Below are 26,165 nucleotides of genomic sequence, written 5' to 3'. Positions count from 1 at the left end.
AACCTTCCCCTTGCTCCCCCTCAAAGAAAACTGCAGGTGCATGCCCAAATTATATCCCGCTTTTTGTGACCTGATGAATATTCCAGTTAGACTGCATTATGTTTTTCTTTCCATGGAGGCTAGAAAAAAATATTTAGCACAGCATGGAGGTTCCAGGACGTTTATCTGCAGTGTAGACAACTAAAAGTAAGTTGGTGTGCAGTTCCAGACACTGAACTCAGCCTGCTGGTTTGGTTTTGATGTACTGGTGTTGATGGATGTACTTTCCATAGTCTGAGCAGTACCTGTTCTGAGCCTGTTCAGTCTGGAGAATCCAATTTATTGCAGAGCAGCCATTGATATCAAAACAGGAGGCTCACAGGTTTGCTTAAGCTCTAAAAGGAGATGACTGCAAAATCAGACTCTAATGTTCCCCTTTTCCTTCTTGGGAATTCCTGATTGGCATCAGACATGTGAGAAGAGGGACCTTACTCAGACTTGAAAGCCTTGTGATCTCACTTAAAAGGTCCCTCCCAGCCAAAAACTATTTTGGGATTCTAAACACAACTTTGCTGTTTTGGGATGGTGCCTAAATGATAAAAGCTTTCTGGATGGTAACCTGTGCTGCTGCTCTCTCACACCTCTCTAGATGCTGATCGGGTGGACAGCACAACACTCCTGGGTAAGCAACATTTTTACTGTCTCAGAAAGTTCCACAATCCTACCAAAGAGAGAAAAATACATCTCTTGTTTCCAAAGTAACTAAATGATTACTGTGCACTGCTCTACTTTACCTCCCAAAGTCTGCTGCATGCTCTCTTTTTTCCCCCCTCTGATTTTCTTTCTGCTTATCAGCAGGTAACTGCTGGGTTTCAGCTGTCAATCAAATGATAAATGATAGAAAGGAAAAGCTCTAGGAAATGTATAGAAAAAGTTATTAATGCTGACTAGAGTACTCTAAGGTAATACTAATATCCATGAGGTTTTGACTTAGATTTCCAAGCACAGGTTTCTGTTCCAAAGCCTTCCTTGAGGAGGTCTGGAGGAGAGAATCTCAAGCGTGTGGTACTGAAGGTGAATTTTCAGCTAAGCTGTTCAGGTGGCTCTGTGATACTTCACTGAATAAGCTGAGCAATAATACACAAAATTCCAGTTTATTGTGTAAAATAGCAAAACTTCCCTTTGAAACAACATAGAAAGATCCCACTCCTGAGAGCTCTGTGCTGCTGCAGGGAACATCAGAAGTGTATAAAAGTAGTATTTCATTACTGTGCAGGAGGGTCTTTGGCAGTGCAGGAGGAGAACCCCCCACTCTTTCCCAGCCACAGAGCACACAAGGTCCCAGACACTTGTGGGCAGGTGTAAAGTCAGAGATTAGGTTTGTAATTCCAACTGGATCTTAGGCTTACCTGTCTTACAACTGAGTTCATGAATCCCATTTTCAATAAAGTAAAGTTAGGCATCAGTAAAGGAGAAACCACAAACTTGAGCACAATTTATTCCAGTTCCTTTTAACATAAAGCTCCTTACAGGTGATTTTAGCTCCTGTTTACTTGTAATTTGGAATACAGACCAAGTAAAACAGACTTGCAGCAGGGTTAGTGTTATATATAATTCAGAATCCAAACCTAAGAACCTCAGGGGAGCAGGACTGTGTTTATCTTTGTATCTGGTGCTTGTAGTAAAAATTACACCAAGCACATGTATGTAGCAACAATTTGGGTTTTTTTCCTTCTCCCTCCCCAGGAACTTCATGTGTGGACTGTGCTAAAAGGAAGCTGGGAGAAAGTGGCACTGACTCTCCTAAGAGGATCAAGCAGTCAGATACACCCACTAGTGAATGAAAAAACCCCAAACACCCAGAAGCTTTTTAACAGTGGGTGTTTTACATCTGCTGCATGGAAAGTTTTGAGCTGGTATTTCCATGGTTTTAAGTGGAATAAAACTGTACATATTAGCCTTTCCTTTCTAAAGCTGGAAATGTGATGTGTGTGAAGCTGGAGCCACCAGTCACTCCCCTGGCACAGCCAGACCCTCAGGCTGTACCTGCAGGGTCAGAGACAAGCAGGTGCAGCTTCTCTCAAGCCCTTTGGACCAAACCCTGCTCAGGTGCAGCCACAAGAGAGGTAACTTTGGAATCTGTCAAAAATGCCTTTTGGCACAGCAGCCTTTGAAACCAAGGGGTTTCAGTTCCTTTCCCATCAGCTGGACTGTGGGTGGGCTGTGGAGGCTGGACTGCAGGGGTCTGTCAGCACAAGGCTGCTTCCAGGCTTCAGATCCCTAAACCCTGAGGAACAGAAAGTGGTGTTCCACAGTTATGGAGCCCACAGCACAGTGACCCACCTGCTTTTCACTTTCAGCACGAGGGTTTGTTTTCCTGAGTCTGGTGAGGCAGGAGTGCTGTATCCACAGGGAGAGCCCCGAGGGCCACAGGGCTCCCTGACCTCTGTGCTGTGGGTTTCTGTGGACATGTTTTAAATGTTGTTACACCACAGGCTGTGCTGCCCCTTGCCTTGGACAGCAGGTGCCAGAGTCCTGCTGCAGTGGAATGAAGCCCAGCCAGTATCCAGGGATGGATCTGCAGACAATTCCTGGTGTGGACCTTTGCTGTGGGCTGAACTACTCTAAGGGTGAAGGTGGGGCACTGCAGCACCTCTTTGCCCCAGGGACTGGTACTTCTCCCACTGGGGCACCACACAGACAGAATTATTACTTGAGTGGCTTGGAAAAGCTGATCCCACAGAGGGGCATGTTCAAGGCTGTTGGTGATTCCATTGCCCAGGGCTCTTTTTCTACTTCATTCATAACCTTTTTTTTTTTAAATGGGAGTAAGATACTTTTAAATGGGAGTAAGATACTCCCATGAAAACCAACCTGTTGACCATGACATTACCCTGTTTTGCTCAAGCTGTGTAATGAATTTGGAAGGACATTTCTGAAGGTGACATACACTCTCTCAATAAAATATTTAAAGTAAACTGTACCTGTGTAGCAGCTGTCCCCCTTCTTCAGGCTGTTCTTTTCTTCACTGCATTTTTCTGTCTCAACCAGAGGCAGAATCCCAAACAAACCAGGACTTGTGTATTAGCAGCACCCAGACTGCTGTAGGTCAGAGACCTTTGGACACCACTGAGGCTGCTCCTCCATCCACCCTTCACACTGCCAGAGGTCTTTCCACGTCTGTCACTGGATTCTCAATGAAGGCGCTCACATAAATTCATGCCTCAAATTAATTTATTAACAAAGCGTGGCAGTAACACAAGTGTTTGATGAACATCTGCCTGCAGGAGCAGTGGGCACACGGATAGAGTTGGAATGTTCCTGTGTGCCCAGCAGGGACCACAAGCCCAGGGCTCCCAGCACACAACAAGGCAGGTGTGTGTAGGCAGTCTGGGGGACAAAAGGAACCTGCTCTGTGAACATTACAATTATTATGAACAACCATAAACCATGGGAAGCTCTTTAGGACACACAGAGGGGGAACACAGGCCAGATGAAGTGATTGCATCTCCCTCAAACAGGGTTCTGTACCCTGGCTTGGGGATGCTGTGCTAGTGAACTTGCACCCTTCATCTTTACAGCCAAAACACCCCAAAACTGGGGGAGAACTTCGTGTAGCGGTGTGCACAACCTCAGCAACAGCCTCAGGCGCTCTCACCCCTCAACCAAACTGCACGAAGGAGGAACAGCTCCTTCCATGACTGTTTTACAAAACTGCTTCCCTTGCAAAGTGAACATTCCCATATCAACCTCCAACAGTCACATTCCAACTCACATTTGTCCCAGTCAGCTGTGAACCCAGTTGCTGTTGCTGTCCCCTGGGTCTGTGCTACCCCAGGACAGAGCTGTGTCTGGGCTTCTCTGCCCTGTCCTGCTGTTCCTGCTCCGGGAACTCGGTGAGATCCAGGGTCAGCACTTTGCTGAACATGATGTCATCGTGCTGGGAAGGGGGGAGATCACAGCAGGGAACACGTTTCTCTTACTTGAAATAAGCATTTCATAAGTGTGAGAGACAACACCGAGCCCGAGCTCCCACAGGACATTCCCTGGAGCCTGTCCCTGCACAGCAGGGCACACCCAGCCACCAGACACTGCAGGTGGGAACCAGCACTGCCACACCACCCCCAGCATCACTGAACAAAACCTGGTCTAATGGATTGTTACCTCTGGACACACTCCAAGCAAGGCGTCTGCCTTGCAGAAGAACTCCTCCTTCAGGGAAATCACTATCATTTGGAACTGCTCGTGGGCCTGTTCCCTGATGAAACTGGAGACCTTTGGAAAGACAGCAAATATTTCCTCAGTTAGTTCTGGCAGCCTGAAACCACGCTGTGATCAGGGAATGGCGAGGAGAGAACTGAACTGTGAGAGCTGCAGAATTCCATCGTGAAATAAGCTGAGTAAAATGAGAAATAAACAGCTCTTAAGCCAGATACTTGCCATGGTCTCAAGACAAGCCCTCAGATCTGCTGCTTTTTGAAAACACGTAACAAAATCATTCACTCCAATGAATAAAGTCAAAGAAAGAGGCCTGTGCCAATGAAAAACAGTTTTACCTAATATAACTACAAAGGAAAGTGGAAATTCCTTAATATTTAACAAAAAAAAAGGTGTGTGAAGTCTGTTGCTGGCTACATGATAAGATCTGAAATATGTATTAGTTCACTGCAGACAGCAGTGTCCCTCAATATAAATGAAATGCTGCCTAAAGGAAAACCAGTACATTTTTAATAATGTACTGGCACAGTTCTATCTACTTGACATGGAAATAATTTTTTAATGGAAGAACTGCCTTTAGTAAGTTACAGAATTCACATTCACTTCACAGTATAGTCCCATTTACTGCAGATCTGCTTTAATAAACCCTCAAACTGAGAGAATGGAAAGAGACTTAGCTCACACCTTCACCCTCCTCACCTCTTCTCTCACATTCACAGCGTGGGCACCAATCAAACGTGCTTAGATTGAGGAATTTAAACCTCTCCCATGTCTGGTATCTCACACAACCATTACTTCAGCCCTAAACCTAATCAAGTTTAAACCAGGTTCAGTCAGGGCAATCAATCTCTGCATCCCAACACCCTGCAGTCCAAGCAGCCACCCTTCTACAAAAGGTGTCAGATACTGATAAAGGATAACTTACTTTATCAATGTTGGAGTTGTCCAGGGCAGCATCTATCTCATCCAAAATAAAGAAAGGTGCTGGCCTAAAGCTGCAGGAGGCAAGACAGTATTTTCCACTTAGAAGGCAAAATGTTAACAAACATTCTAATTACTTACTCTCTAATAAAATTCCGATAGTATTTTGCAATATTAGATTTATATTTATTTTAAAATGAAATAATTAGATATTACTTAACATGCAATATTAAATAATACACAGGAACTTAATTAACAGTTCAGAATTGACATAAAATTCTACATTTAATATATAATGTTAAAGTCATGACAGGCAAAGAATAAGGTAAAGAATAAGAAGTTTAGTAATGCCTGAATACTCCATTAGCAGGTTTTTTAACATGTTTGTAAATGGAACACTGTCTCTCTTCCTGTCACTTACTCAGGCAGATCCTTGGAGAATCCCACAGTACTCTTCCCCCCTTGGACAATCCCAGGGCAGTGTTTTTACCTGTGTATGGCAAACACAAGGGCCAGGGCTGCCACAGTTTTCTCCCCTCCTGACAAACAGTCCATGGGCATGAAACGCTTGCCTGGGGCCACACAGTTGAAGCCAATGCCTTCCAGATAGGGCTCCTCGGGATTCTCAAGGCTCAGGAACGCCTGGGAACACACACACGGCATTGTTAACAGGGACATTTATCAGATTAGTAAGATGGGAACGTTTTGGGTTTAAACACTGCCTGAGCTAATGTGGAAATCAGGGAGTTGACTTCATTTGTAGGGAACCTGTCCATCCATCCTGAGAGTAGCATTACCAAATTCCCAGGGAATATGGTTTTGTTAAGGAACTAGGAGACTCATTAACAAAACCAGTTTGGAAATGGCACCACCTATTTGTTATTTGCACACTTTCAACTACTGAACAAACTCGATTTTATGTAACTCACCTTTTATGTAACTGCTTTTTTTAGTTATTAGAATTTTAGACTTAAAAAGCAGCTTGGAAGACAATACACTTGCAAAATTAGCCTTTTTTTGTGGAAGGTTAGCTTTACAGAGCCAAGCTTTGAGCTGGAAAAAGACTTTAATACAAGCAGCCTTTCTCCATACTTTGTATCCTAGTTCCCAGGGCCAAAAATTGAAAGTATTATTTTAAAGGAATTATCATTTTTCCAAACCACTAAAAAGTACAATGCATAAGATCTTTGCTACGTGGTTTGTTTTTCCCATTAATAAAAGAAACAATAAAAGAATAAAGTCTCTTCCCCTCTGCACAGGGGGAGACAGATAAAAGAGAAATTTCCATACTTAACCCTGACTTCAAATGTCTCCTCTTGGGGCACAGACACAGCGAAAGAAACCCAAACCAATACACAACATGTTGAGGGAAAACACAAAATCTGATGAATCTGATGTTTTAAAAGAGAAAAGAATCCAATCCTGAACCCTTTAAACACTCCACAGTCTCTGGAACTTGATGTAACCAAAGCATTAGGGAGTTCCCTCTTCACTTTTGGCATTAATACAGGCACAGTAACAAAGGTAATTGTGGGACAATTTTTCTACATGTTTCTTAAAAGCTGCAAACTTATTATGTCTGTGTTTCCTAAATATTTAAATGGGATACACAGAGCTTCAAGACCTTGTACAAAACACTGATTTATGATTTTGAGTTTTGTCTGTATTAATGACTGTTTTTAACTGCTTATTATCGGCATCACTAGATGTGCAAACCAGTGTTATTTTTAAATGAATTACTCAAATTACATTTCACATTTGTGTCCTGATAATTTGTAAGTCTGATAAACACAAAGAGTAAAACTACCTCACTCTGAGCAGTTCCCAATTTTATTAAGAGGTTAACTTTCTCTGTCTAATGTCCAACACGCTTTGGCTTGTCATCTCCCTTCTCTGACCCTGAACTCCTGCATCTTTATTATTTGTGCCATTTCCTTCTCCAGGACTGAGACTGCCTTTGCAAAGCCCAAGTGTTACTTTGGTAACAAAGCATCCAGGGAGGCCTCTTGGGCCAAGCCCCCGAGCCCATGACCCACCTGAGCACTGCTGTTCCTGCACAGCTTCTTGTAGATCCTGTCAATGGCTATGGAGGCGTGTTCAAAGCATCTGCTGAACAGCTCATACCTCCTCTTTTTCACCTCCTCAAATTCCTGCCTGCATGTTCTGGCCTCCTTCCTGCTGCTCTCAAAAGCTGAGGAAAACAGATCACAGGAATTTCTCTGTAAGAAGCCTCTGAGCAAATACACAGAACAAAGCCATGTTGGGTACCATGAGCAGCATCAAGGAAAACAACTACTGCAGAAAAAATGCACACACAGGGAGCAATACCAATACCAGGAGTTTCCTTCCTCTGAAACCTTTCAAATAGAGACCCCAAAACCTGGGAAGCTGTGGTGTATTCCATCTGCTCTACACCACATTCGATTGGAGCAAGGAACAAAATTCTTCTCCTAATTCCTTCTGGAAGCTGGGCAGTTCTAAGCAGCTCCAGCATTGACCTGGCACAGCTCCAGAACCCTTCCTGTGCTCATGGCTGCAGTGCTCTCTGGGGATACTCATCAGTTTGAAGGAATGCTCGTGTCTGAGTTCTGGACAACATACACAGTTCCTTCAATTATGTAGGAAAAATTTAAAAATTTTTAAGATTAAAAGTCAGTCATTTTCACAAAGCAAGTGAAAATACTTTATGATGTCATTCAGGCAACAAAGTCTCTTTCCAGTCATTCAATCTGTATTTCAACTGCATACTCACGTTTATGTTAAACAATTGTTTACACATAATTAAAAAATAACTGAGATAACACTTGAGCACAAAAGAATACCTTGGTATCTGAAAGAGGCAAAGCCAGCAGGACCAAGCCAGGGAAGAGGGTGAAAACTGTCAGTCCCAAAAGAGATGGACATGAAGGACTGTTACCGTCTATGGACTCCTGGAACTTGCCCCGAGCCATCTGGAGTTTCTCCACTGCCCTCAGGTTGGGAGCAGCTGTCTTCAGCAGAGTGGTCTCTTTACATTTGATCTCCTGCTGTATCTGCTTCAGACGAGCCTCAATGTCCTTCTCAGACTGCAGGTCCTGAAGAAAAAGGAATCCCAGAGAGATCCAATCGGCTCACAGGCCAAGACACTTCAACACACATGGCAAGCACTTGTGGTTTCTGAGACAACTACCCCACTCATTGATAGCTTTAACTGGAAACAACCAAAAAATGCCACTCAAGGGCCTTAGTTCTCACAATAACCTATGAGGTTCTCAGTATTCTTCCACAAGACCTTTAAAACAGAGAGGCAACTCCCTTCTCTCACTTCACAATACAACACAAGAGCAGGGTTAGTGCTTCACTACTTGATCTGTAAAGAAAACCTTCAAAGGCAGGTTCTCAGGGAATTCTTGGAGACAAGTTCCAGTGATGACAGATCCATCCTTTGCCCTGTACCTGGCCTCTGATGTTTACTTACTTTTCTTAGGATTCAAGAGAAAAAAAATTACAAAACCTGCTCAGAAAATGTGACCTAATGGGTTGTTAGAGAGGGAAGGATGGGAAGTCTCAGTCTCTGCAAATATCACAGACAGAAGTGGTAACAACCCCCAGCAGCCATCCTTGGGTCCTGGAGTTCTGAGCCATAACATACAGTGTTGGAACTTCAAGGCAGAAGGTAAAGCAGGAAGGAAAAACCAAGGTTATATTCACTCTTTCTGAATTCCATGTCTGTGGTTCAGGGAAGCTTTAAAGGTAAAGTCTGACCCATCCAGAAATCCCACACAGCAGTGCTACATGTGACTGCAAAACCAGAGCACACAGACACATGCACTTCAGCTTAGCAGTGTTTCATTTAAAGACAGGGGTGAAGATCAAATAACTTCAACAAGTAAAATATTCTTTACCAAAATGAAAATCAAACACTGCATCTGCAATAATTTCAAACCAAAAAGATCACCTTCAGGTCTTCTGCTAGGCTCCTGTAGTCCACCTGAATCCTCTCCTCCCTCTCATAGATCCCTGACGTTGTCTGGGTGTCCTCTGTTTCAGTTCCCAGCTGGAAGGTGAGGGACATTCCAGTTCAGAAGTACAGCAGTTAACTTTTAAACTGTTACACCAATTAACTGAAAGGATTTGAAATGAAGAGACAGTGGTAACATGGTACAAGGTAAATGTATTGCATGGCTCCTGCCCTGGCCCAGAGGGAGTGAACAGTGAAGATCCCATGAGCCCAATTAAACCATGCACCTGTAAAACAAAGGTGAAAACATCTGCTAATCTCAGTCTGAATCAAGATGAGAGCAGCAGCAATTTGTTTGTAGTGTAGTTACAACCATGTCCCTACTGTAAATCTCCTGATTGGAAGGATTTACATTCCCCAGATAATTCAACCCCCTTCCAAGGGAAGGCTCTGAAGGTGTCAGCTGAGGCATTTCTTCTGCTCAGTTGGCCTCAGAAACAGCTTCAGCTCTGTACAGCACAACCAGAGTGTCTTCTAGACCCTGCAGCCTCAATTTCTAACAGCCACCTTCCCTCAAAGGAGACATGAGTCCCTCTCCCACCACCAAATCCTGCTGGTCTTCTCAGTGATCAATCATTAATCCAAGTTGGTTTTCCTACTGCTCACACCTCCTTGGTTTCAGCTCTTCCTTAACCAAATAGTGAGAGCTGAGCTCCTGCATCCTCTGATCAGGAGCAGTGCTTGTTCTCTCCCTTCACAGACTGCCCACCCCACCTCACTGCATTTTCTGCTGCCCTGTTCATACCCATCCTCCAGCAAAAATACTTTTCTAAGGAAGGGGTTCAACAAGACTCCTTCCAAATTCATACACTCCTTAAAAGTCCTTCCAAACTCACAGCTCTTTTCTTTTCAACAGTGGAGAAAGTTTATTTCTCCTCACCAAAGACATGCTGGAAAAAGAGGGAAGATAGACACAAATAATGAGGGTCAAACCTCTGGCAGCAGGAATGTTTCTATCTTAGCCTATCCTTGATTTCTGTGAATATCTGCATCTACTCAAGCCAAAAGGATCATTTCCTATACAGCATTTATATTATGGATGATTGACGTAATCTGATCTCAATCCATGTATATGCCATATTTATTTATATTTCTGAACTGCCCCTGCGTGTCCTCTTACACACCTTCACACCAATTTTCTGGTACCATGGTGATTCTAGATATTTCACAGGAATATGTTTCAAGCACAAGCAAAAATGCTTGCAAACAATACCTCTCCCTACAAAAAGCAACAAAAATCTTTCCCTTGAATGAATGAGGCCTGACCACACGAAAAAAACCACATTTGTTTGAACATTCCTATGGGAGACAAATATTCCCGTAAGGAAAGAATGAGGATCCCTAAATTCATGACTGAGTAACTGCTCCCCCAGGATATCTATCTTCTGTAAACATTTTTAAGTACCTCTACTTCACTGATGTCATCCAGTGTTCCAAAGAGGAGCTTGATTTTCAAGTCCTGCACCTTGCACTCGAGCAGCAGATTATGTCTCTTTAGTCTCTTCTCTTCCAGAGCAGTTTCTAGAGCTGCAGCTTCCTTCTGCAGTTTTGTGGCTTCCCTACATGCACAAAGGGAACAAAACAACTCAAGAGCAGAAGCATCGCTGCTAAACACATGCAGAGAAAACCAGCATGATAAACACAGCATGAAAACCAGTCCCCGAGCACCACGAGGGCTCCTTCCCCTGCAATGCCCATCGAACTCGGGAAAACGGGGCTGTGCTTGTGCCATCCCCTCCATTCTCCCACAGGACTCCAGAGGGAGCCTGAGTTTCAGAGCACTGACAAGCTCAGTCTGCAGCATCTTCAAACCCCACCTGCCCTAACTACAGCTCTGTTCTGTTCAGCTCTGCAGAACACGGAGGGAGATTTGATCCTTCTAACATTCCACCAACTGTCTTCTATCACTACTCTCCTTGAAGCACAGATTGATTCTTTGCAGTAAATTCCTGTGATAGCATCAAGTTACCAGCACCAGAAAGGTAATATCTTACATGGTTAAATGACACACTCTGACATGAATTCCTAGGCATACAGTCCATGAGTTCATAGAAAATTCCCCAAGTTTATCTAACCACACTGTGCCAACAGGAGTTTTAAACTTACCTTAAACTTAAGAGACATTAAGCACATCAATAATCAGCAAGCATAACAAAACTGAAGTCTAATCTGTCCCCAAAGCAGCTGATTTAAAACAACAGTAGGACAAAATAGTGAGCCTAAAGTTAATATCAGTTTAAGGTATCCAACCCATGAAAAGTCTGGAGAAAATAACAATAAAATCAGAAAAAAAATTCCAATTAATTGAAGGTGCTGTACAACTCAAAATAAACTGTGAAACTGCCAGGGAACTACACACGCCCCCAGTCAAATGTAAACTACTACACTCTTACCCCAAGTCACTCCCTATTGCCCAGAAACACTGCTAAACTGACACCTACTGTAAATGCAAATCACCATGTCCCTAAGAAGTCTTTCACAAGAAAATACATCAAGAGAAATCCAAACTTCTGAGCACCAAATCTCTTCTAAATATTATCACATTAACCATTTTCCCAGCAGTACAAGTAGGAATTACCTATTAAGAGTTAACATCCTCCTTCTGAACTCTTCAACTTCAGTTTGGCTTTTTGTAACCTGAGATTTATGAGCACTTAATCTATCCTTAAGTTCTTGCTGCTCCTCCACCATTTCATTCACTTTTATTAAAAGCTTTTCTTCATCCTGCATAAAAATATTTACATTTTTAACATCCCATCAAAACTCTTGATGTGGAGCCTTGTTATACAGAAAGAAAGAGTAATAAGTTTAAACCTGTTACATTCAAATGTGTTACAACACAAAATCTGAAATGCACTATGGGATTTTGTTTTTCCTCCACTTTGTGGCAGTTTTATACACTTCACTTGTTTTTTATTCAGAGCACTATTACGGATCTTTTCTCCTTCCCTTTTCTGTGTACCACAAGCATAGTTGATTTAACAAGCACCATCAGCACAACAAGGAATCAAGAACACTGGGAAGGAGGAATCCACACATATTACCTCAATTAAAAACCTGAATTGGTTTCACAGAATTATCTTAGTGGCTGTGAAGTACCTTAAAGATGTAAAGCACCAGAGTTGTTTAGTTTTACTCATGAAATCTTCTACTGAATCTGAGCCACGTGCTGCTGGTTTTATCTGTAGCTGTATGCTGCCTTTTCATATCAATTAAACACATAACACTGAACACAATATAACACTGTACACACAACAATACACAACTTTGAGCAAGCTTATTTTGAATAATTAGTAAGTACCCAAACATGGCAGGTTATTCCAAGGTTAAAATGCATCTGCATTTTTTTAAACAAACACAAAGTCAGCACTGAATGAACCCCTTGCAGAATTACTCAGCATCACATTTATTAAATATTGTAACTCAGTGCATTCTGTTCTCCCAGGAGAGTCCCAGAGGCAGAGACTGATTTCAGAGTTACCTCCCGAAGCCTGACAATCTCAGCTTCTTCTTTCTTTATGGTCTCCCTCAGCTTGCTGACTGAGTTTGTTAATTTTTGGAGATGATCCCGATTATATTCCAGCTGAGTGCTCAGTCGGGTCTTCTGGCTCTCAAACTCCAGCCTAGGCAAAGGACAGGACTTCAAATCAACACTGACAGAGCAGGCTCCTAACTGTGACTGTAAGCTGGGACAAGGCACATTTCCCCTCTGAGGAGTCAGATTGCATTTCTGTATCTTCCACGGGAGCACAGACACCTGCAGACACTTGGGTCCACCACACCACAAGGACACAGTGATAATAGTTAATATGGCCACATCAATATGGAGAGTGACACTGGAGTTCAAGGATCTAGTTCAACATTCTTCTTCATTAAGGCACAAATCTGTGCTCCTGTGACATGTGCCTGGCAGACAAATACTAGATGAGGTTGCCAGTGAGAAACCTCAGAGCCTGCTGTCCTTAAGATCATGTTCCCATACCAAATGCCTGCATCCTACACCCAGTTCTCCTTAAGATTTTGGATACATGAGTGACCCTTCATGCTGTTCTCAATCTGGGATAGTGCCATTTTTCAATGTGGGTTTTAGAAAACTATTCTTTGCTTTGTTTTTCTACAGCAGTGCTACCAAAATAGCAAATGTTACCTTCCAAGTTTGTTGCCAGCTGTCACTGACTCTGAACTGTCTCATAAGCCCAAAGCACAGCAGTGTCACTAATCCCTAACTAACCTCTGCAGTGAGAGGGGAACCTTTTACTGTCTCCTGGGCTTTTGTGATATTTCCTGGGCTGGGGTTTCCCAAAGCCCAGTGTGCCCAGTTTAATCCCAGCCACTGGTTTACATATCAGTGCCAAACACCACCTTCTCTTGGCAATCTCCTCTTGCTGCCTCACGTGTTCCTGTTCATACACACGGATATTTTCTATACCAATCTCTTCACAGAATTCCCGGAAAACAGTGTCTTCAACCTTGGAATACAGAGAAACAGAACAAAAAAAAAAAAAGTTTAGTCACTCACAGGTGTAAAACATTTGGACAATCACTTCATGCTGCAGGCTGGGTTTTTAAGGTACTTTAAGAAACAGCAAACAAGTACTGAGAAGTAATTTGTACTTGAAATTTTCCAGTAAGTCTTTCAGTCCAAATGCCAGACACAAGGCATATGATCTGCAAGATGTAACTCTCATCTAAGTTCTTCTTGACAGCACCTGGTCACTCCAAAGACAATTAAAGTAGTCACTGTGACCAACTGCCCTGGTTTTGCCTGTTGTTCCCAGCCAGCTGAAGAAGAGAAAGCTGGATAGAACACTATCAGATACACCAGGTTTCTTGGTGCAGTTCAGTTCTTCATTTTAATCCTTTCAAGGGATCCATAAATATTAATTACCGTGTTCCAATTATAGCAAAGTCACAGCAAAAACAGTGCCACGGAGTATTTCACTTCCTAATTATACAGTGCATACTAACAAAAGCCTCAGGCAAAACCAGTCCTAAGATTTTTATGAAAAATTTAAGCAGGCAAATATTAGGTAGAGTGTGTAAGACAGGACTGAATGAAGAATAGCAACAGCCTGTTGGAAAGGAAACCTAATGGGTTGAACAAACTTTTAAGAGAACTTCACAGGTCAGAACCTGGTAATGTTTACACTGCTTTAGTACTCAGGCTTTTTTAGCCAGGGATACAATACCACTTGAAGTTACAAGTTACACTACTCTTTGGAAAGCAATGACCAGTCTCTATTTTTTAGGGGTTTTTTTTAATTTATTTTATTTTCAGAACAAGCAAAAGCAAAATTCCCCAGGTCTGGAATCCTCAGAGCCCTAAGCATCAATGACAGTGCCAGTGCTTGCAGATGACAGACATCTGCACTCCCTCGTGCCTGCACCACAGGCAGGACAGAGAACACACAGCAGTTTTGGCTCCTTTTTCCAGGCAGAATTCCAGCCAGATTAGCCCAAGGCTGACTGATAAGAATGGGGCAGAGGCCAGGAAGTAAGTTACATGTGTAGGATACACCTCGAGTAACTGCAGAGCTGTGACACATTAACATCCAAACCTCTGTTCACAGCCAGCCTGGGAAGAAAGGTAGAGGATGACTGCTGGAATAACTTAGAAGTCTTGTTGACAAAGTTGTTTATAAAGTTAAAAGTTGTCCAAGTTCCAGAAGTCAGCAGGAACATAAGAAGTTTCTGCAGCATAAGAGCATAAGCTGTCACAGCTTTGACAGAAGGCATTACCTCATTAATTTTTGTCTGAAATTCTTCTATTTTTGTTTTTCTTTGTGCTATTCCTTCATTCAGCATGTCATGCTGAGACTCAATATTTAGCAGTTCACTTTCCAGCTTTGATTTTTCCTAGACAGAAAGGAAAAATATGATAATTTCTCTTAACAGGAGGGTCAACTTTCCAGAAATTAAGAGACAGCTCTGTTCCAGATTAACTGTATTTTTCTGATTAAAACCTTTATTTTCCTCTCAAATGCCACTTACCCATTATCATTGCCAATTTGCATGTAATGATTAGTTTGAATGAGCAGAAAAGCAAACTTAGCACCACATCAAGTGCACTTTGACTTACAGACTTCTGAAGGTTACTAAATGATATACCAAGCTACCAGAAATCCAAATTTAAAAACTAATATAGAAAAAGGCTCACGTAAAGTACTTTCTAATCTTGCTTTTTATATTTTATCCATCCCTCAGTTGTAACTGCTGCATGTAAAACTTGATCTGAATTTAAAAAAAAACATGTAAGGAAGTAGCATTTACTTCACAGGTAATGACAGCTTAAGAAACCACAATTATTAAAGCTGAGAATGATTAAGAGTTGACAGGATACCATGTAGAGATTGGCAAGGTGTTTCTTTTTAATGAGGTCCAGCTCACTCTGTGAGTATTTGAGCCGTGTCTGGGTTCCTTGGCTCTGGGCACGCAGCTGCTTCAGGTCGGCCTCCTTACGCTTGGTCTTCATCAGGGTCTGGGGAAGGGTTGGGATGGGAGAAAAAGCACTGTAAACATGAGGTGACCTCTTGGGAAACGAGTCATGTGCAGATTTTAGCCTCACTGACACAGGCCTCATTCAAGGTGAAGGCTGGCAGCTCTGCTCATACCCAACAGGAATTTCGTAACAGATTTACTTCTCCATGGGAAGCATCCGCTTGCAGATTCCTAAATCCCTGCTCCATCCCTCTCACAGAAACAAGCACTAGAGGTATGACACAGTTTTACACTGGAAGGTTTTGGTCCATGCAAATACTCTCATGTTGAGAGATCACATCATCTTTGCTCACTACAAGTCTCCAGGTACTTTGAACAGCAGCTCCTTTTCCTGGAGGCAGCTTGAACCAAGAGTGTTATCCTGGTTCTCCATCTGTGAACCACTACTCCATCAGCTAAGGACAAGATGCACAATGGATTATTATTAACTGGAAGAGGATAAACAGCTACTGTGTCCTGTCTGCATCTTCTACAAGTTTTGAAAATCACCTCTTCAGAAGATCCCCTTCCCAGAGCTGAATTGAGTCAGACAACTTCTACACTTCCATGACTTTTGCAGTAAGTGCTATTAAGAGACCTACCTTTAACTCATGAATCAAGCTATCTCTTTTTTCTTTCATTTTATTCATTTCTTTATCATCCCAACATCTAGCTTTAAATCTTAAATCACTGGATCCTCCAGAAATCACTCCAGATTTCAAAAATAAAGTTCCATCAAGAGACACTGTCTGGAAGGAAAAAAAAAAAAAAAGAAACCCAAATAGATCTTAACAAAGTCAGCCAAAATACCCCACAAAGTAGTGCCCAAGATATGGCAGTTAAACAAGCAACAACCACATTTGAGTTGGACTTCAATGTTTTTTGGTGTACCAAACCTGCTAACATGAGATACATGAAGCCACGGAAAATGCATGTTGTTTCTTAGCACTAATCATATTTTAGTATTATTACAACTGATCAGAAAATGAAATGAAATTATATAATTTCCTTGCATTTAGAAAATTAATATAAGACACTTGTGTGTACACTGGCACTTAGAAGGTTCTGTCTGGCTCAGTAGAACAAACCAAGCCCCATGATAATGGAGGAGAGGGAAACAGCCTGTTTGTACCCAGGAAGGGCAAATTTTAGTGAAGAACATGGGTGCTTTAGTGACCTGATTCCAAGCAAACGTGATTTCACGCTCACCTTCAACTTCAAGCTGTTTTAATCAAGACTTTAAACAGTTTACACTAAGTGCATAAAAGACTGCAGCAACACAGGTATGAATAAGAAGGGACAACTGCAGGAAGTAATAGAGAAGCTTCCAGTCCTTAACACAGTCCACATCTACAACCAACAGATTCTGGCAGATATTTTAAAGATTTTTGAAAGCATTTCTTCAAAAAAACCGTCACAAGATAAAGTCTGAGTTTCTAAATCAGGCAGTTTTAAGTGCAGGATTACCCCTCCTTCACCCTCCTTATCACAAGGACCATATGAAGAAGCATATTTGGACTCTTAACTATCCTCCAATTTGCCTCCCCCTTTTCCCAGGAAACCACTTAAACTTACTACCAGACAGAGGCAAACACAACCACGTGAAGTATCTGGTGATTTGTTTGTGTGGGATTAGACAGCACAGCACCACTCTGTGTTTACCTGCAATCCTTCACAGCACATGTAGAAGAGAATGATTTAAATGGCATCAAATCCATGACTGCAGTGGGAAACACATGCAGCAAAGTGCAGCTCCTCACCTTGAGCCTCACTGGTCCATCAAAGGCGATGTGTTTGGCCTCCTTCACTGTCTCACAGACCAGGCTGTTCCCACTCACAAACTGAATCACTCTTTTCAGTGGAGCAAATGGTGTTTGCACAACATCCACCAGCAGTTTAGCTCCCTTTACCTCCCTCAGCTTCTCGTTGATTGGCTTGACCTGCAAAGCAAAGAAGCAGTGCCTGGAATTCCTGCTGTCAACATAAAGCAGGCCCAAATCTGAGAGGTCTGGGCACGGGATGTGCAGGTAACAGAATGGCAACTGCAAGAGGTGCCTGAGGATTAGGGACACACCAGTGTCACTCCTGTGCTCAGAAAGGGACAAGGAGGAGGACAATCAGCAATCTGCTGATGACACAAAGCTGGGAGGAATGACTGATATGCCAGACACTCGTCCAGAGGGACCTCAGCAGGCTGGAGCAGTGGGCCAACAAGAGCCCCACGAAATTCACTTCCCAAGTCCTGTGCCTTAACACTTAAGCCTACCTTTGTTAAGCTTAAATGATCCAGTATCAAGATTTACAAGTGCACAAACTTGCTGATGACAGGAGAAAGAAAAATGTACTCACATCAAGGTAATCCAAAGCAAGAAACGTTTCGGGTTCGGCCCGTTCCTGTTTCAGGAACTGAATACAATCCCTTGCTGTTCTTTGAGAGGCAACAACAATAGCAGTCATGTATCTGCTGAACACCTTGGTAACAGCAAGCTGGTATTTTTTATGGATAGGATGACACAGGTCAAGCAATCTTCCAAACTGAAGATTAAAATATTGAGAAAAATTAATATGCTACTTCAGACATGAAATAATATTTCTGCACACAAGAGAACTGGAGCAGCAAGAGGAAAATGTGTTACACATCTACCAGCTGCACTCTCTCACAATGGCTGTGCATCAGAAAAAACAGAAATTGAAGCAGTCATCAACCCAACATGCAAAGTATGCCTTCTGAGGGGATCTAATTTTTTCTCTAAGGTTGCAGTTACGTATCTCAGTGTTTTACTGAGAATCTCTGCATACAATTCCAGAAGCATAAGAGAGTGACAAAGTTAGCTAAGCATCTTTTTTGGAGAGAAAGGAAATATCTAACACTCGGTAAGATCTTAAAGTGACAATAAGGTCTTAAATAAATAGAGCTGGAAAATGGCAGCAAGAGAGGCACTGTTCCAGTTTCAACCCCAAAAAGAAGTATCTGCTTATTTTAGTAGCATAAACAGAATAAAATCAGTTTTTCTTGTACTGCATAGTCCAAATAATCATTAAGTAACACCATTAAGTAAGACTAATTAGCTCTTTATTGTACATGCTCCCAAAAGATCTTTTGTTCCCTTTCTGTCATTACAAGCACAGTTGAGCTTTTTCTGAAGGACTGAACCTACTGATGCTCACTTTGAACACCATAACCTCTGAATTCATGCAAGAACAGTTTTTCTGCTGGTCTCTTCTTGCAGATGTACAGTTTCATCCTTATCAAACTCAAACAAATGAAGAGACAACTGGCATGAGCTGTGACAGGTCTTTCACGCTGTTGTCTCAGGAACAACACACTCAGGCATTTCACGTTTCATCTACTGGAAATTCCTGGCCTACTACGATCCACTGGGATCCAGCCTGTCCAATTTAGCCCAGCTGCTTCCTCAGCCTAAGGCAGAACTCTCAGCTGTAAAATAAAGCATTGGAATAAGGCCATCCCATTACCACGGAATCCGGGTACAGCCTTCTGAGACTCTCCAGGATCTCTGCTCTCATCTGCTCCCGCCTGCCCTCGTGGTAATCCATCCTGGCATTCTGCAGCTCCCCAACTATTCTGTTCAGCTCCTCATTCACTTCAGCCATTCTCACTGTGGAGGTCTCAATCTCCTCAGCCAGCAGCTCCTCCTGCTGTTTTTTCTCTGCTAACGATTCGCTTCAGACAGAAGCACAAATAAAAAGCATTATTTCATTTATCACACTTGTAGCATCAATTAAGGTCATTCTGCAGTCACCTTACCTCACAAGGAGTAAAAACCAGGCAGAAGACAAGACCCAGGAGGGAAGAACTGAGCTAACACACAAGGTAAGTATTAATGCTTTCTGGAGCAGCACAACTACAGAACTGCCCTGTTCCCTTGCTAGATTTGTCCACTAACAGCCCCATACCCACAGTGACATAATTTGCAAGAAATTAGAAGTAATTATAGAAATGGTTCAAATAAAATATGGATTAGTCATCATACTTCCTACTTCATAAGCTATTAAGTAGAATTAGTAAGGATTGTAACTCCTATTAGAATTTTAAAGAAAATAATTAGAAACAATTAGAAACGTGCTGTGCTATTTTGACAATATCTAATACACAAGAAATCAAATGAGCTTTTAATTTTTTACATGTACCTGCATATCTTGACATATTCTTCCAACTTCTCTATGCGTTTCTTATGCTCCTCTATCTGTTCCACAGTCTGCTTTATGATTTCCTATGCAATCACAAACACAAGTGTCCAAAACAAACCAGAAAACCACAGCTTACAGCGAGATAGAGAGCTCTTAATTCAGAACGAGTACTGAGGTAGATCTTTTCCTCCTGACTGGCATTTCACACTGAAGTAACAGCATCTCTTTTGCAATAATAGATGCCAAATTGCACCATGAATAATAAAGGAAATTGTTTTATCAAGGCCATTACTGGATTTTTCATATTCAGCTACAGCTTAGAGAAAGCCTCTTTATGACAGAGAAACATGACACCAACACTTAAAACAACTTTAAACGTAGAATTAGTAAATTACAGGTGTTAAAACAAAAGAGATGCTTTTCTTGGCCCTACATCAATATTTTTTTCCTAAGGACACACAAAGCAGCAGGCACAGAGCTTCCAAACTGACACAAAACACTGTAGCAAAAAAAACCTCCCAAACTAAAAACCAACAGTGAAATAAGTATTTTCAGTTACTCCCTTTGAAAAAACATACACTAATTAAAGGAAATGAAAAGAAAAAAATACTGTTACCTATGCATTTTATTAAGCCTTAATTTAACTCCTGAAATTCTTGTGACCTTTGAAATAGCTCCAGGGATGGACAGTCAACCTCTTTGTGCACCTGCTTCAATATCCATGAGATAAGGGTATGAGAATTCTCATACAACTGAACTAACATTGCAACGTCTCCCCTCTGCTATGGATTTGATTATGTCAAAGCTCAGAGCACATCTCCCCAGACAGTAATACCCGAGGGAGGAGCAGGGACACGTTTTCCTCCTTCAAACATAATTCTAGTTTGACACAAATACCTCGACTTCATTTTTCTTCCTCCGATTAAGTTTCAGCCTTTCCTGATCTCCTTTGTCCTCCCAACGAAGTTTCTCCATCTGCTGGGTTAGTGTAGCAACTTTCTTTCTTGCTGTTTCCTTTAGCTCTCTGTAACGCTCCAGCTGGACAAAACCAAAGGAGTCATAAATTAACTCCCTGCAAAGTGGGAAGATTCACGTTGTTCCAGCCTCAAGCACCAATTGCCTGCTTTGTCACACTCTCACCCTGCTGAATGTTTTCTGTCCTGCCCTCCCACAGGGTACCACGTCTCTATACAAAACTTGCAATTTTGGTTTTGTTTGAGCTCAAGGACAAAAGGACCACCAGAAATTACAGGTCATTGGTGAAATAATGGTTTCCCTGTGATTTGGGGGGGGGGGGATTTTTGGACTTCTCTAGTAACCAGTGCTTTTGGGCCTCCCAGTTCACCTGACTTTCTCCCAGCTCAACATGTGCTGCTCTCTGCTTTAGCTCCTCTTCAGCTTTCTCCTCAAACGCTCTCCACGCCTTCTCAATATCACTCAGTTCTATCTCTAGCTCTTTTATGTTCTGCTTTTCCTTATCACACTGTTTCTCCTTGTCCCTCAGAGATTTTTTAGACATTTCTACTTTCTTGATTTGGTAGGACGTGTTTTCCTTTGCTTTTATATAGAGGGGTCTCTGCTGAATCAGTGATGCTTCCAGAGTCCTAAAAAACAAAACCAAAAACAATCCCAAAACAAACAATGCAACCAGCCAACCACCACAAAACACAGACAAAACAACAAAACCACGCAGCAAAAAGGAGCAAGGGAATGGGGAGAGAGTGAGGAGAGAAAAGAAGAACCCTCCCTCCTAACCACACCTGCAAGGGGTTTCCACTGAGGGGATTTTTTTTTTTTTATATCCACTGAAAATAGTCATTTAGGAAGTGAAGCATAACCTTCTGAAATGTAATAGCAAACAGGTATTTATAGAATGAAATTACTGACAACCTGGGCATGGCAAGGGAGGTGAAAACCACATCTAGGTATTGCTTTAGTGAACTACAAACTGGCTCCCCTAGCACTGGGTTCTCACCCATGTGTGCAACAGGAAATGCACACCTGCCAAGCAATTCCCAGTGCAGATCATGCTTTAACTCAACTATCACACAGTCTGATGGGAAAACATACTTCATTTCTTTTTCCATATGCTGTAGGTCCCTGTTTAGTACACCAAGCACTTTTTTCTTGGCTTTAAATGAATCTTCTGCTGAAGAAAGAGACTCTTTCTTGGTATAAGCCTCCATATTCTTTTCATCCAAACTGGTTTTCAGGAAGCCAATGTCTTTTTCATTGTGATAAAGCAGAAAAAGCTTCATCTGTATCCTTTCTTCATACAGGTCCTTGATTAGCATCTGGTAATGCTCTGCCTACCAACATTAAAATTTCATTTATGGTTTATAAAAATGATTTTCCATCATTATCAGTCTAATTTCAAGTTCAAACTGAAATAAGATGCTGTACCAGTAGCTGTAATTCCAGCAATGTGCACCAATCATAAAACTCAAACATTTAAATCAATACTTATATTAATCATACCAGCAAACCTATGCTTTCATTTATTTAGATTTTATATGTATTCCTCCACCTTTTAAATTATACCAAATTCTTATATAGTATGCCATACTGAAAAAAAAACAAACCTAGATTAAGCACAACAGAAATGTGTGGTTGTTTATTTTAAAAAAAACCAAAACCACCTGTACTTAAGCCCATAAAAGATCTGATAAAAATCTGGTATCTTTACAACCAAAAAAAAGGAACAACCGAGTTACCTCCTCTTTCTCTATCTTGGCTTGTTTCCGTTCTGCTGCAACACTTTTTTTCTTGTTATAATTAAACTGTGCATCCTCTTCTGCTTGCTGCATCTTCTTCTTTTTTCGTTCATATTCTTCAGCCAATTCCCATGAATTACTGATTTGTTCAAAAAGTTGAGTTCTCTCCTTGGGCTTCTTCATTGCAATCGATTCCACTGTTCCCTAAAACAAAACGGCCCCAAAAAAGTAAATAATGCAGCACTGCAGATCCTTCTGCTGCCTAATGGATTTCTTTAGGAGCATGTAGTACAGATGGATCTCCGTTTATATTATAAATGTTTCTGTAAGAGGGAAAAAAATCAGTTCTTCCTAGGGAGTCTTCCTCAGCAACTGTAAGGAAGACAATTATATTCATCACAAGGATAAGGCACTTCTGACCCATGTCATTAAATTCTTGGGAACTAACAGCCCAGCAGAATTTTCAATCCCTCAATCTGAACCAAAATATCCTTTATACTTTGATGCATCTTTACTGATAGAAGTGTTTTAAGATGAAATTCCTTTTTTCCTAACGCTCCTAGAATTGAACACACCAAGCATTTATAGAGACACGAATTTTCTTACATCCTGTGAATAACACAAGCACACAATTTCTTCCAGATCAGCTTCTTTCTTACTAGTGCAGTCATGTACACACAAACCCCATGATTTCTATTTTGTAGTCTTGTAGTTCTTGGCTGAGGTCAGTAGTTAGCTAACGGTGCCCTCTTTTCTATCAAACAGACAACTGTGTACCTATGAAATAATAACCCCAGAGGCTTTTATTTTCCTTACAAAGTACCTTGAATGCTCACCTGAAAAATAAGGCAGTTCCTGGCCTTGACAAGAATGCCTATTTTTTCAAGCTCGGATACGTAAGCAGATCGGCTGACAGCCTTGTCATTGAAAAAAAATTCAGTACAGCTGCCTACAGGAGGGAAGAAAAAAAAAATTACTGCTGAAAACAACTGCAACACAAAACCCACTGGAAAAGAACTAAACCAGAGGGACAATTTAATGGGCCAATTTCCTCAAAGAAGAAAATAGATTTCAATGATTCCTTTACTCCTCTCAGTAATTCCAGTTTTCTGTATGAAAACTCCACTTTCACACTTTCAAATGGCACTGGCATGCTCCAGTGCTCGTGCCTGCAGCAAGGTTTCAGCCCCCATTTCCATCTACAGATACACAGAGAGCAAAGAACATATAATAATCACTTGTTCAATCTTTTAACTAATTGGCCCCAGCATGTTTTTTCATTTATACCGCTACCAAGCTGTGTATTGATACTGAAGTATTAACCCACCCAGCTCTGAAATGACACTGGGCACCCGAAATTCCGAGCTGAGCATTTCTTGTCCCCATTTATACATCATTTGTACGTCTGTCTTCATACGTCAGACAACAGACAGGATTGCAGCAGTCTCCACCACCTACCACGGATAACTCTTGAAAATGTCTTCTCCTCCCCATCTTCCTCACAGTACACCATCTTCACACTGGCTGTGGAAGACACCGGTCGCCCAACATGTGCCCCGTGAATGAGCTCCCGGACGCTTTTAACTCTCAGATTGGCTGTCCTTTCACACAGCAGAAAGCTGACAGCATCCATTATGTTAGATTTCCCTTAAAAGGAAATTTTAAAAATTGCTTTCACGTGGCAGAAACGAAAGGAGGCATTTGATTAACAACCAGCTAAAAAAAAAAACAGGCAGAATTGCAAATTTCTTTATGAATTCTACTTCTTATTCTGTATTTTTACATTTTTTTAGGAAGAGATTCCTCCCTGTGAGGGTGATGAGGCCCTGGCACAGGTTGCCCAGAGAAGCTGTGGCTGCCCCATCCCTGGAAGTGTCCAAGGCCAGGTTGGACGGGGCTTGGAGCAACCTGGGATAGTGGAAGGTGTCCCTGCCCATGGCAGGGGGTGGGACTGGATGAGCTTTAAGGTCCCTGCCAACCCAAACCACTCTGGGATTTGGTGATTTTATTGAGGAGAAACTACTGCAAATAAAGAAACACATCTCTAAGATGCAACACACCAGCAGCAGAAAATAAGCCTGTCTGTAATAAAAATCATCACAAAACTGATTTTTCATTTGTTCAGCTTTACTGAACGTCTTTTTTTTTTTTTTTTTTTTCTCCCCCAGGGTTATCCAGAGATCATTTCTCCATCTGAGTGAGCCACATCACACTCCTTCCTTGGCTGTGTCCTTTCTGGAATGCAATGAGGGAGCCTTGCTGCACGAGCACTCCAGCCACAACCTTCCACTACAACACCAGGCTCCTGAAGAACACAAGCACTTTCCCAGATCCATCCACCACAGCATCAAAGCTCTCTGGTCACAATCCTTCCACAAAAATTCTCCTAATGGAACTCTCTTTTGGTTTTTCCCCTTTAGCCTTGAGCACTTCTGTTGACAGTTTAATTATTTTCAGCCTTAAACTTTGCTACTTGGGCATTATTTTGACCTACTCTTAAAAATATCAGAAAAGGAGGAATACTAGGAGGAAAAGAGTTAAATAGATAATAGATAAATAAAAAGATGCAATTCAGAGATTATATAGTCACAATTTTTCTCCCTGGATTCATCTATAAAATGTACTCACATTTAACTGGAAGAGAACCTGGAAAAAGCATCCATAATTTTGAGACTTCCCAATACAGAACAGTGGAGATAGGATGATAAATAACATTATAACAACGCTAAATATATTGAACTTACATTCATGGTTTTACTTCAATGGGGTAAGTGAAGAAACTACAGGATCTAAAAACCTAAATCACAGACTAAACCATGAACAATCTGGAAAAACTAAGATGAAAAGCAAAGCTCATCCATGCAGCTCTGTTAGGACAACCCTCACCTCCTATCCCAGGGGACATGCAGGATAAAATCCAACTTGTTGAATGGAGCTTTCAGAAGAAGGGAATAATTTTTTAAGAAGTTGCAGCACTTCGGGATAACAATGTGGAGCTGCACTTACAAAGCCCGGCTCCCGTGGGCCGGACTACAAGGCAGGGCCCATATTCCAGAGCTTTTCCAGGGCAAGCATGGCAAACCCCCACACACTGCCACCGAGGAGCAGGTTCCCACTGCCACAGTTTACAACTCGGAGCAGTGAAGCAAAAACCTCCTCTGTAAGCTGAGCTATGAGTGGGGCGGCCGAGACAAGGTGCGTTTGCAAACCGGGCCTTCTGCTGGGCCTGGGAAGCCCAAAGACAGCTCGACACTGCGCTTGGAAGGACCTGCAGCCCGGGCCGAGGAGGGCCGAGCAGGGGCCTGCAGGGCACACTCCGAGCAGCTCCACAGGGCCGAGCGCCCGCACACTGCGAGCTGGGCGCTGACGGCTCGTGGGGCCGCTGCCCCCGGCCCCTGCACACGCTACCTGATCCATTGGGCCCGATGATGCAGTTGAACCTCATGAAGGGGCCGATCACCTGCTGCCCGCGCCACGACTTGAAATCCTGCACCACCAGCACCTTCAGGTAACCCATCCCCGGGGCGCCCGGGCGGGAGCTCCCCCGCCTCGACACCCCGCACACAGACGGCAGAGGTGACTCTCCGCGGTTCGCCTGCGGGCACAGGGGAGCCCCAGCCGGGCCCTATTACCCAACTTTACCCCTCAGCGCGGCCGAGCGGCACCGCCTCGCCCACCCAGCCCTGTCACCCCGGCCCCCTCAG

General features: G+C 42.4%; 2 protein-coding genes across 6 annotated transcripts in view; one reads left to right on the top strand and one right to left on the bottom strand.

The window, feature by feature from the left end:
- FAM118A (family with sequence similarity 118 member A) overlaps positions 1-4,518 on the top strand; it is a 10,728-nt gene extending 6,210 nt beyond the window's left edge. For 3 of the 5 annotated variants that reach the window (XM_027660782.1, XM_027660781.1, XM_027660780.1), the window contains exons 7-8: positions 629-661; positions 1,726-1,933. In XM_027660782.1, the coding sequence (XP_027516583.1) occupies positions 629-661; positions 1,726-1,823 (131 nt within the window). In that variant the 3' untranslated portion in view covers positions 1,824-1,933. Of the gene's footprint in view, positions 1-628; positions 662-1,725; positions 2,977-4,506 lie in introns of those variants that run through there. The other 2 variants (XR_003530514.1, XM_027660779.1) reach the window with 2 other exon arrangements.
- SMC1B (structural maintenance of chromosomes 1B) lies at positions 3,787-26,165 on the bottom strand. The gene is made up of 25 exons (XM_027660777.1): positions 25,870-26,165; positions 23,920-24,108; positions 23,298-23,410; positions 22,462-22,665; positions 21,818-22,056; positions 21,093-21,351; positions 20,645-20,785; positions 19,748-19,830; positions 19,073-19,280; positions 17,945-18,130; positions 17,356-17,535; positions 16,198-16,344; positions 15,459-15,596; positions 14,858-14,974; positions 13,481-13,587; positions 12,600-12,741; positions 11,697-11,842; positions 10,524-10,677; positions 9,056-9,154; positions 8,036-8,192; positions 7,155-7,309; positions 5,609-5,760; positions 5,123-5,192; positions 4,144-4,254; positions 3,787-3,919 (listed from the first exon to the last, which is right to left on the bottom strand). The coding sequence occupies exons 1-25, from the start codon at positions 25,976-25,978 to the stop codon at positions 3,809-3,811; spliced, it is 3,717 nt and encodes a 1,238-aa protein (XP_027516578.1). The 5' UTR covers positions 25,979-26,165; the 3' UTR covers positions 3,787-3,808.

This window comes from Corapipo altera, unplaced genomic scaffold (genome assembly GCF_003945725.1).
Source record: "Corapipo altera isolate COAL_440 unplaced genomic scaffold, ASM394572v1 239, whole genome shotgun sequence".
NCBI classification, from domain to species: domain Eukaryota; kingdom Metazoa; phylum Chordata; class Aves; order Passeriformes; family Pipridae; genus Corapipo; species Corapipo altera.
The sequence above is the reverse complement of the archived record's forward strand: the minus strand, read 5'-3'. Positions and strand labels throughout refer to the sequence as shown.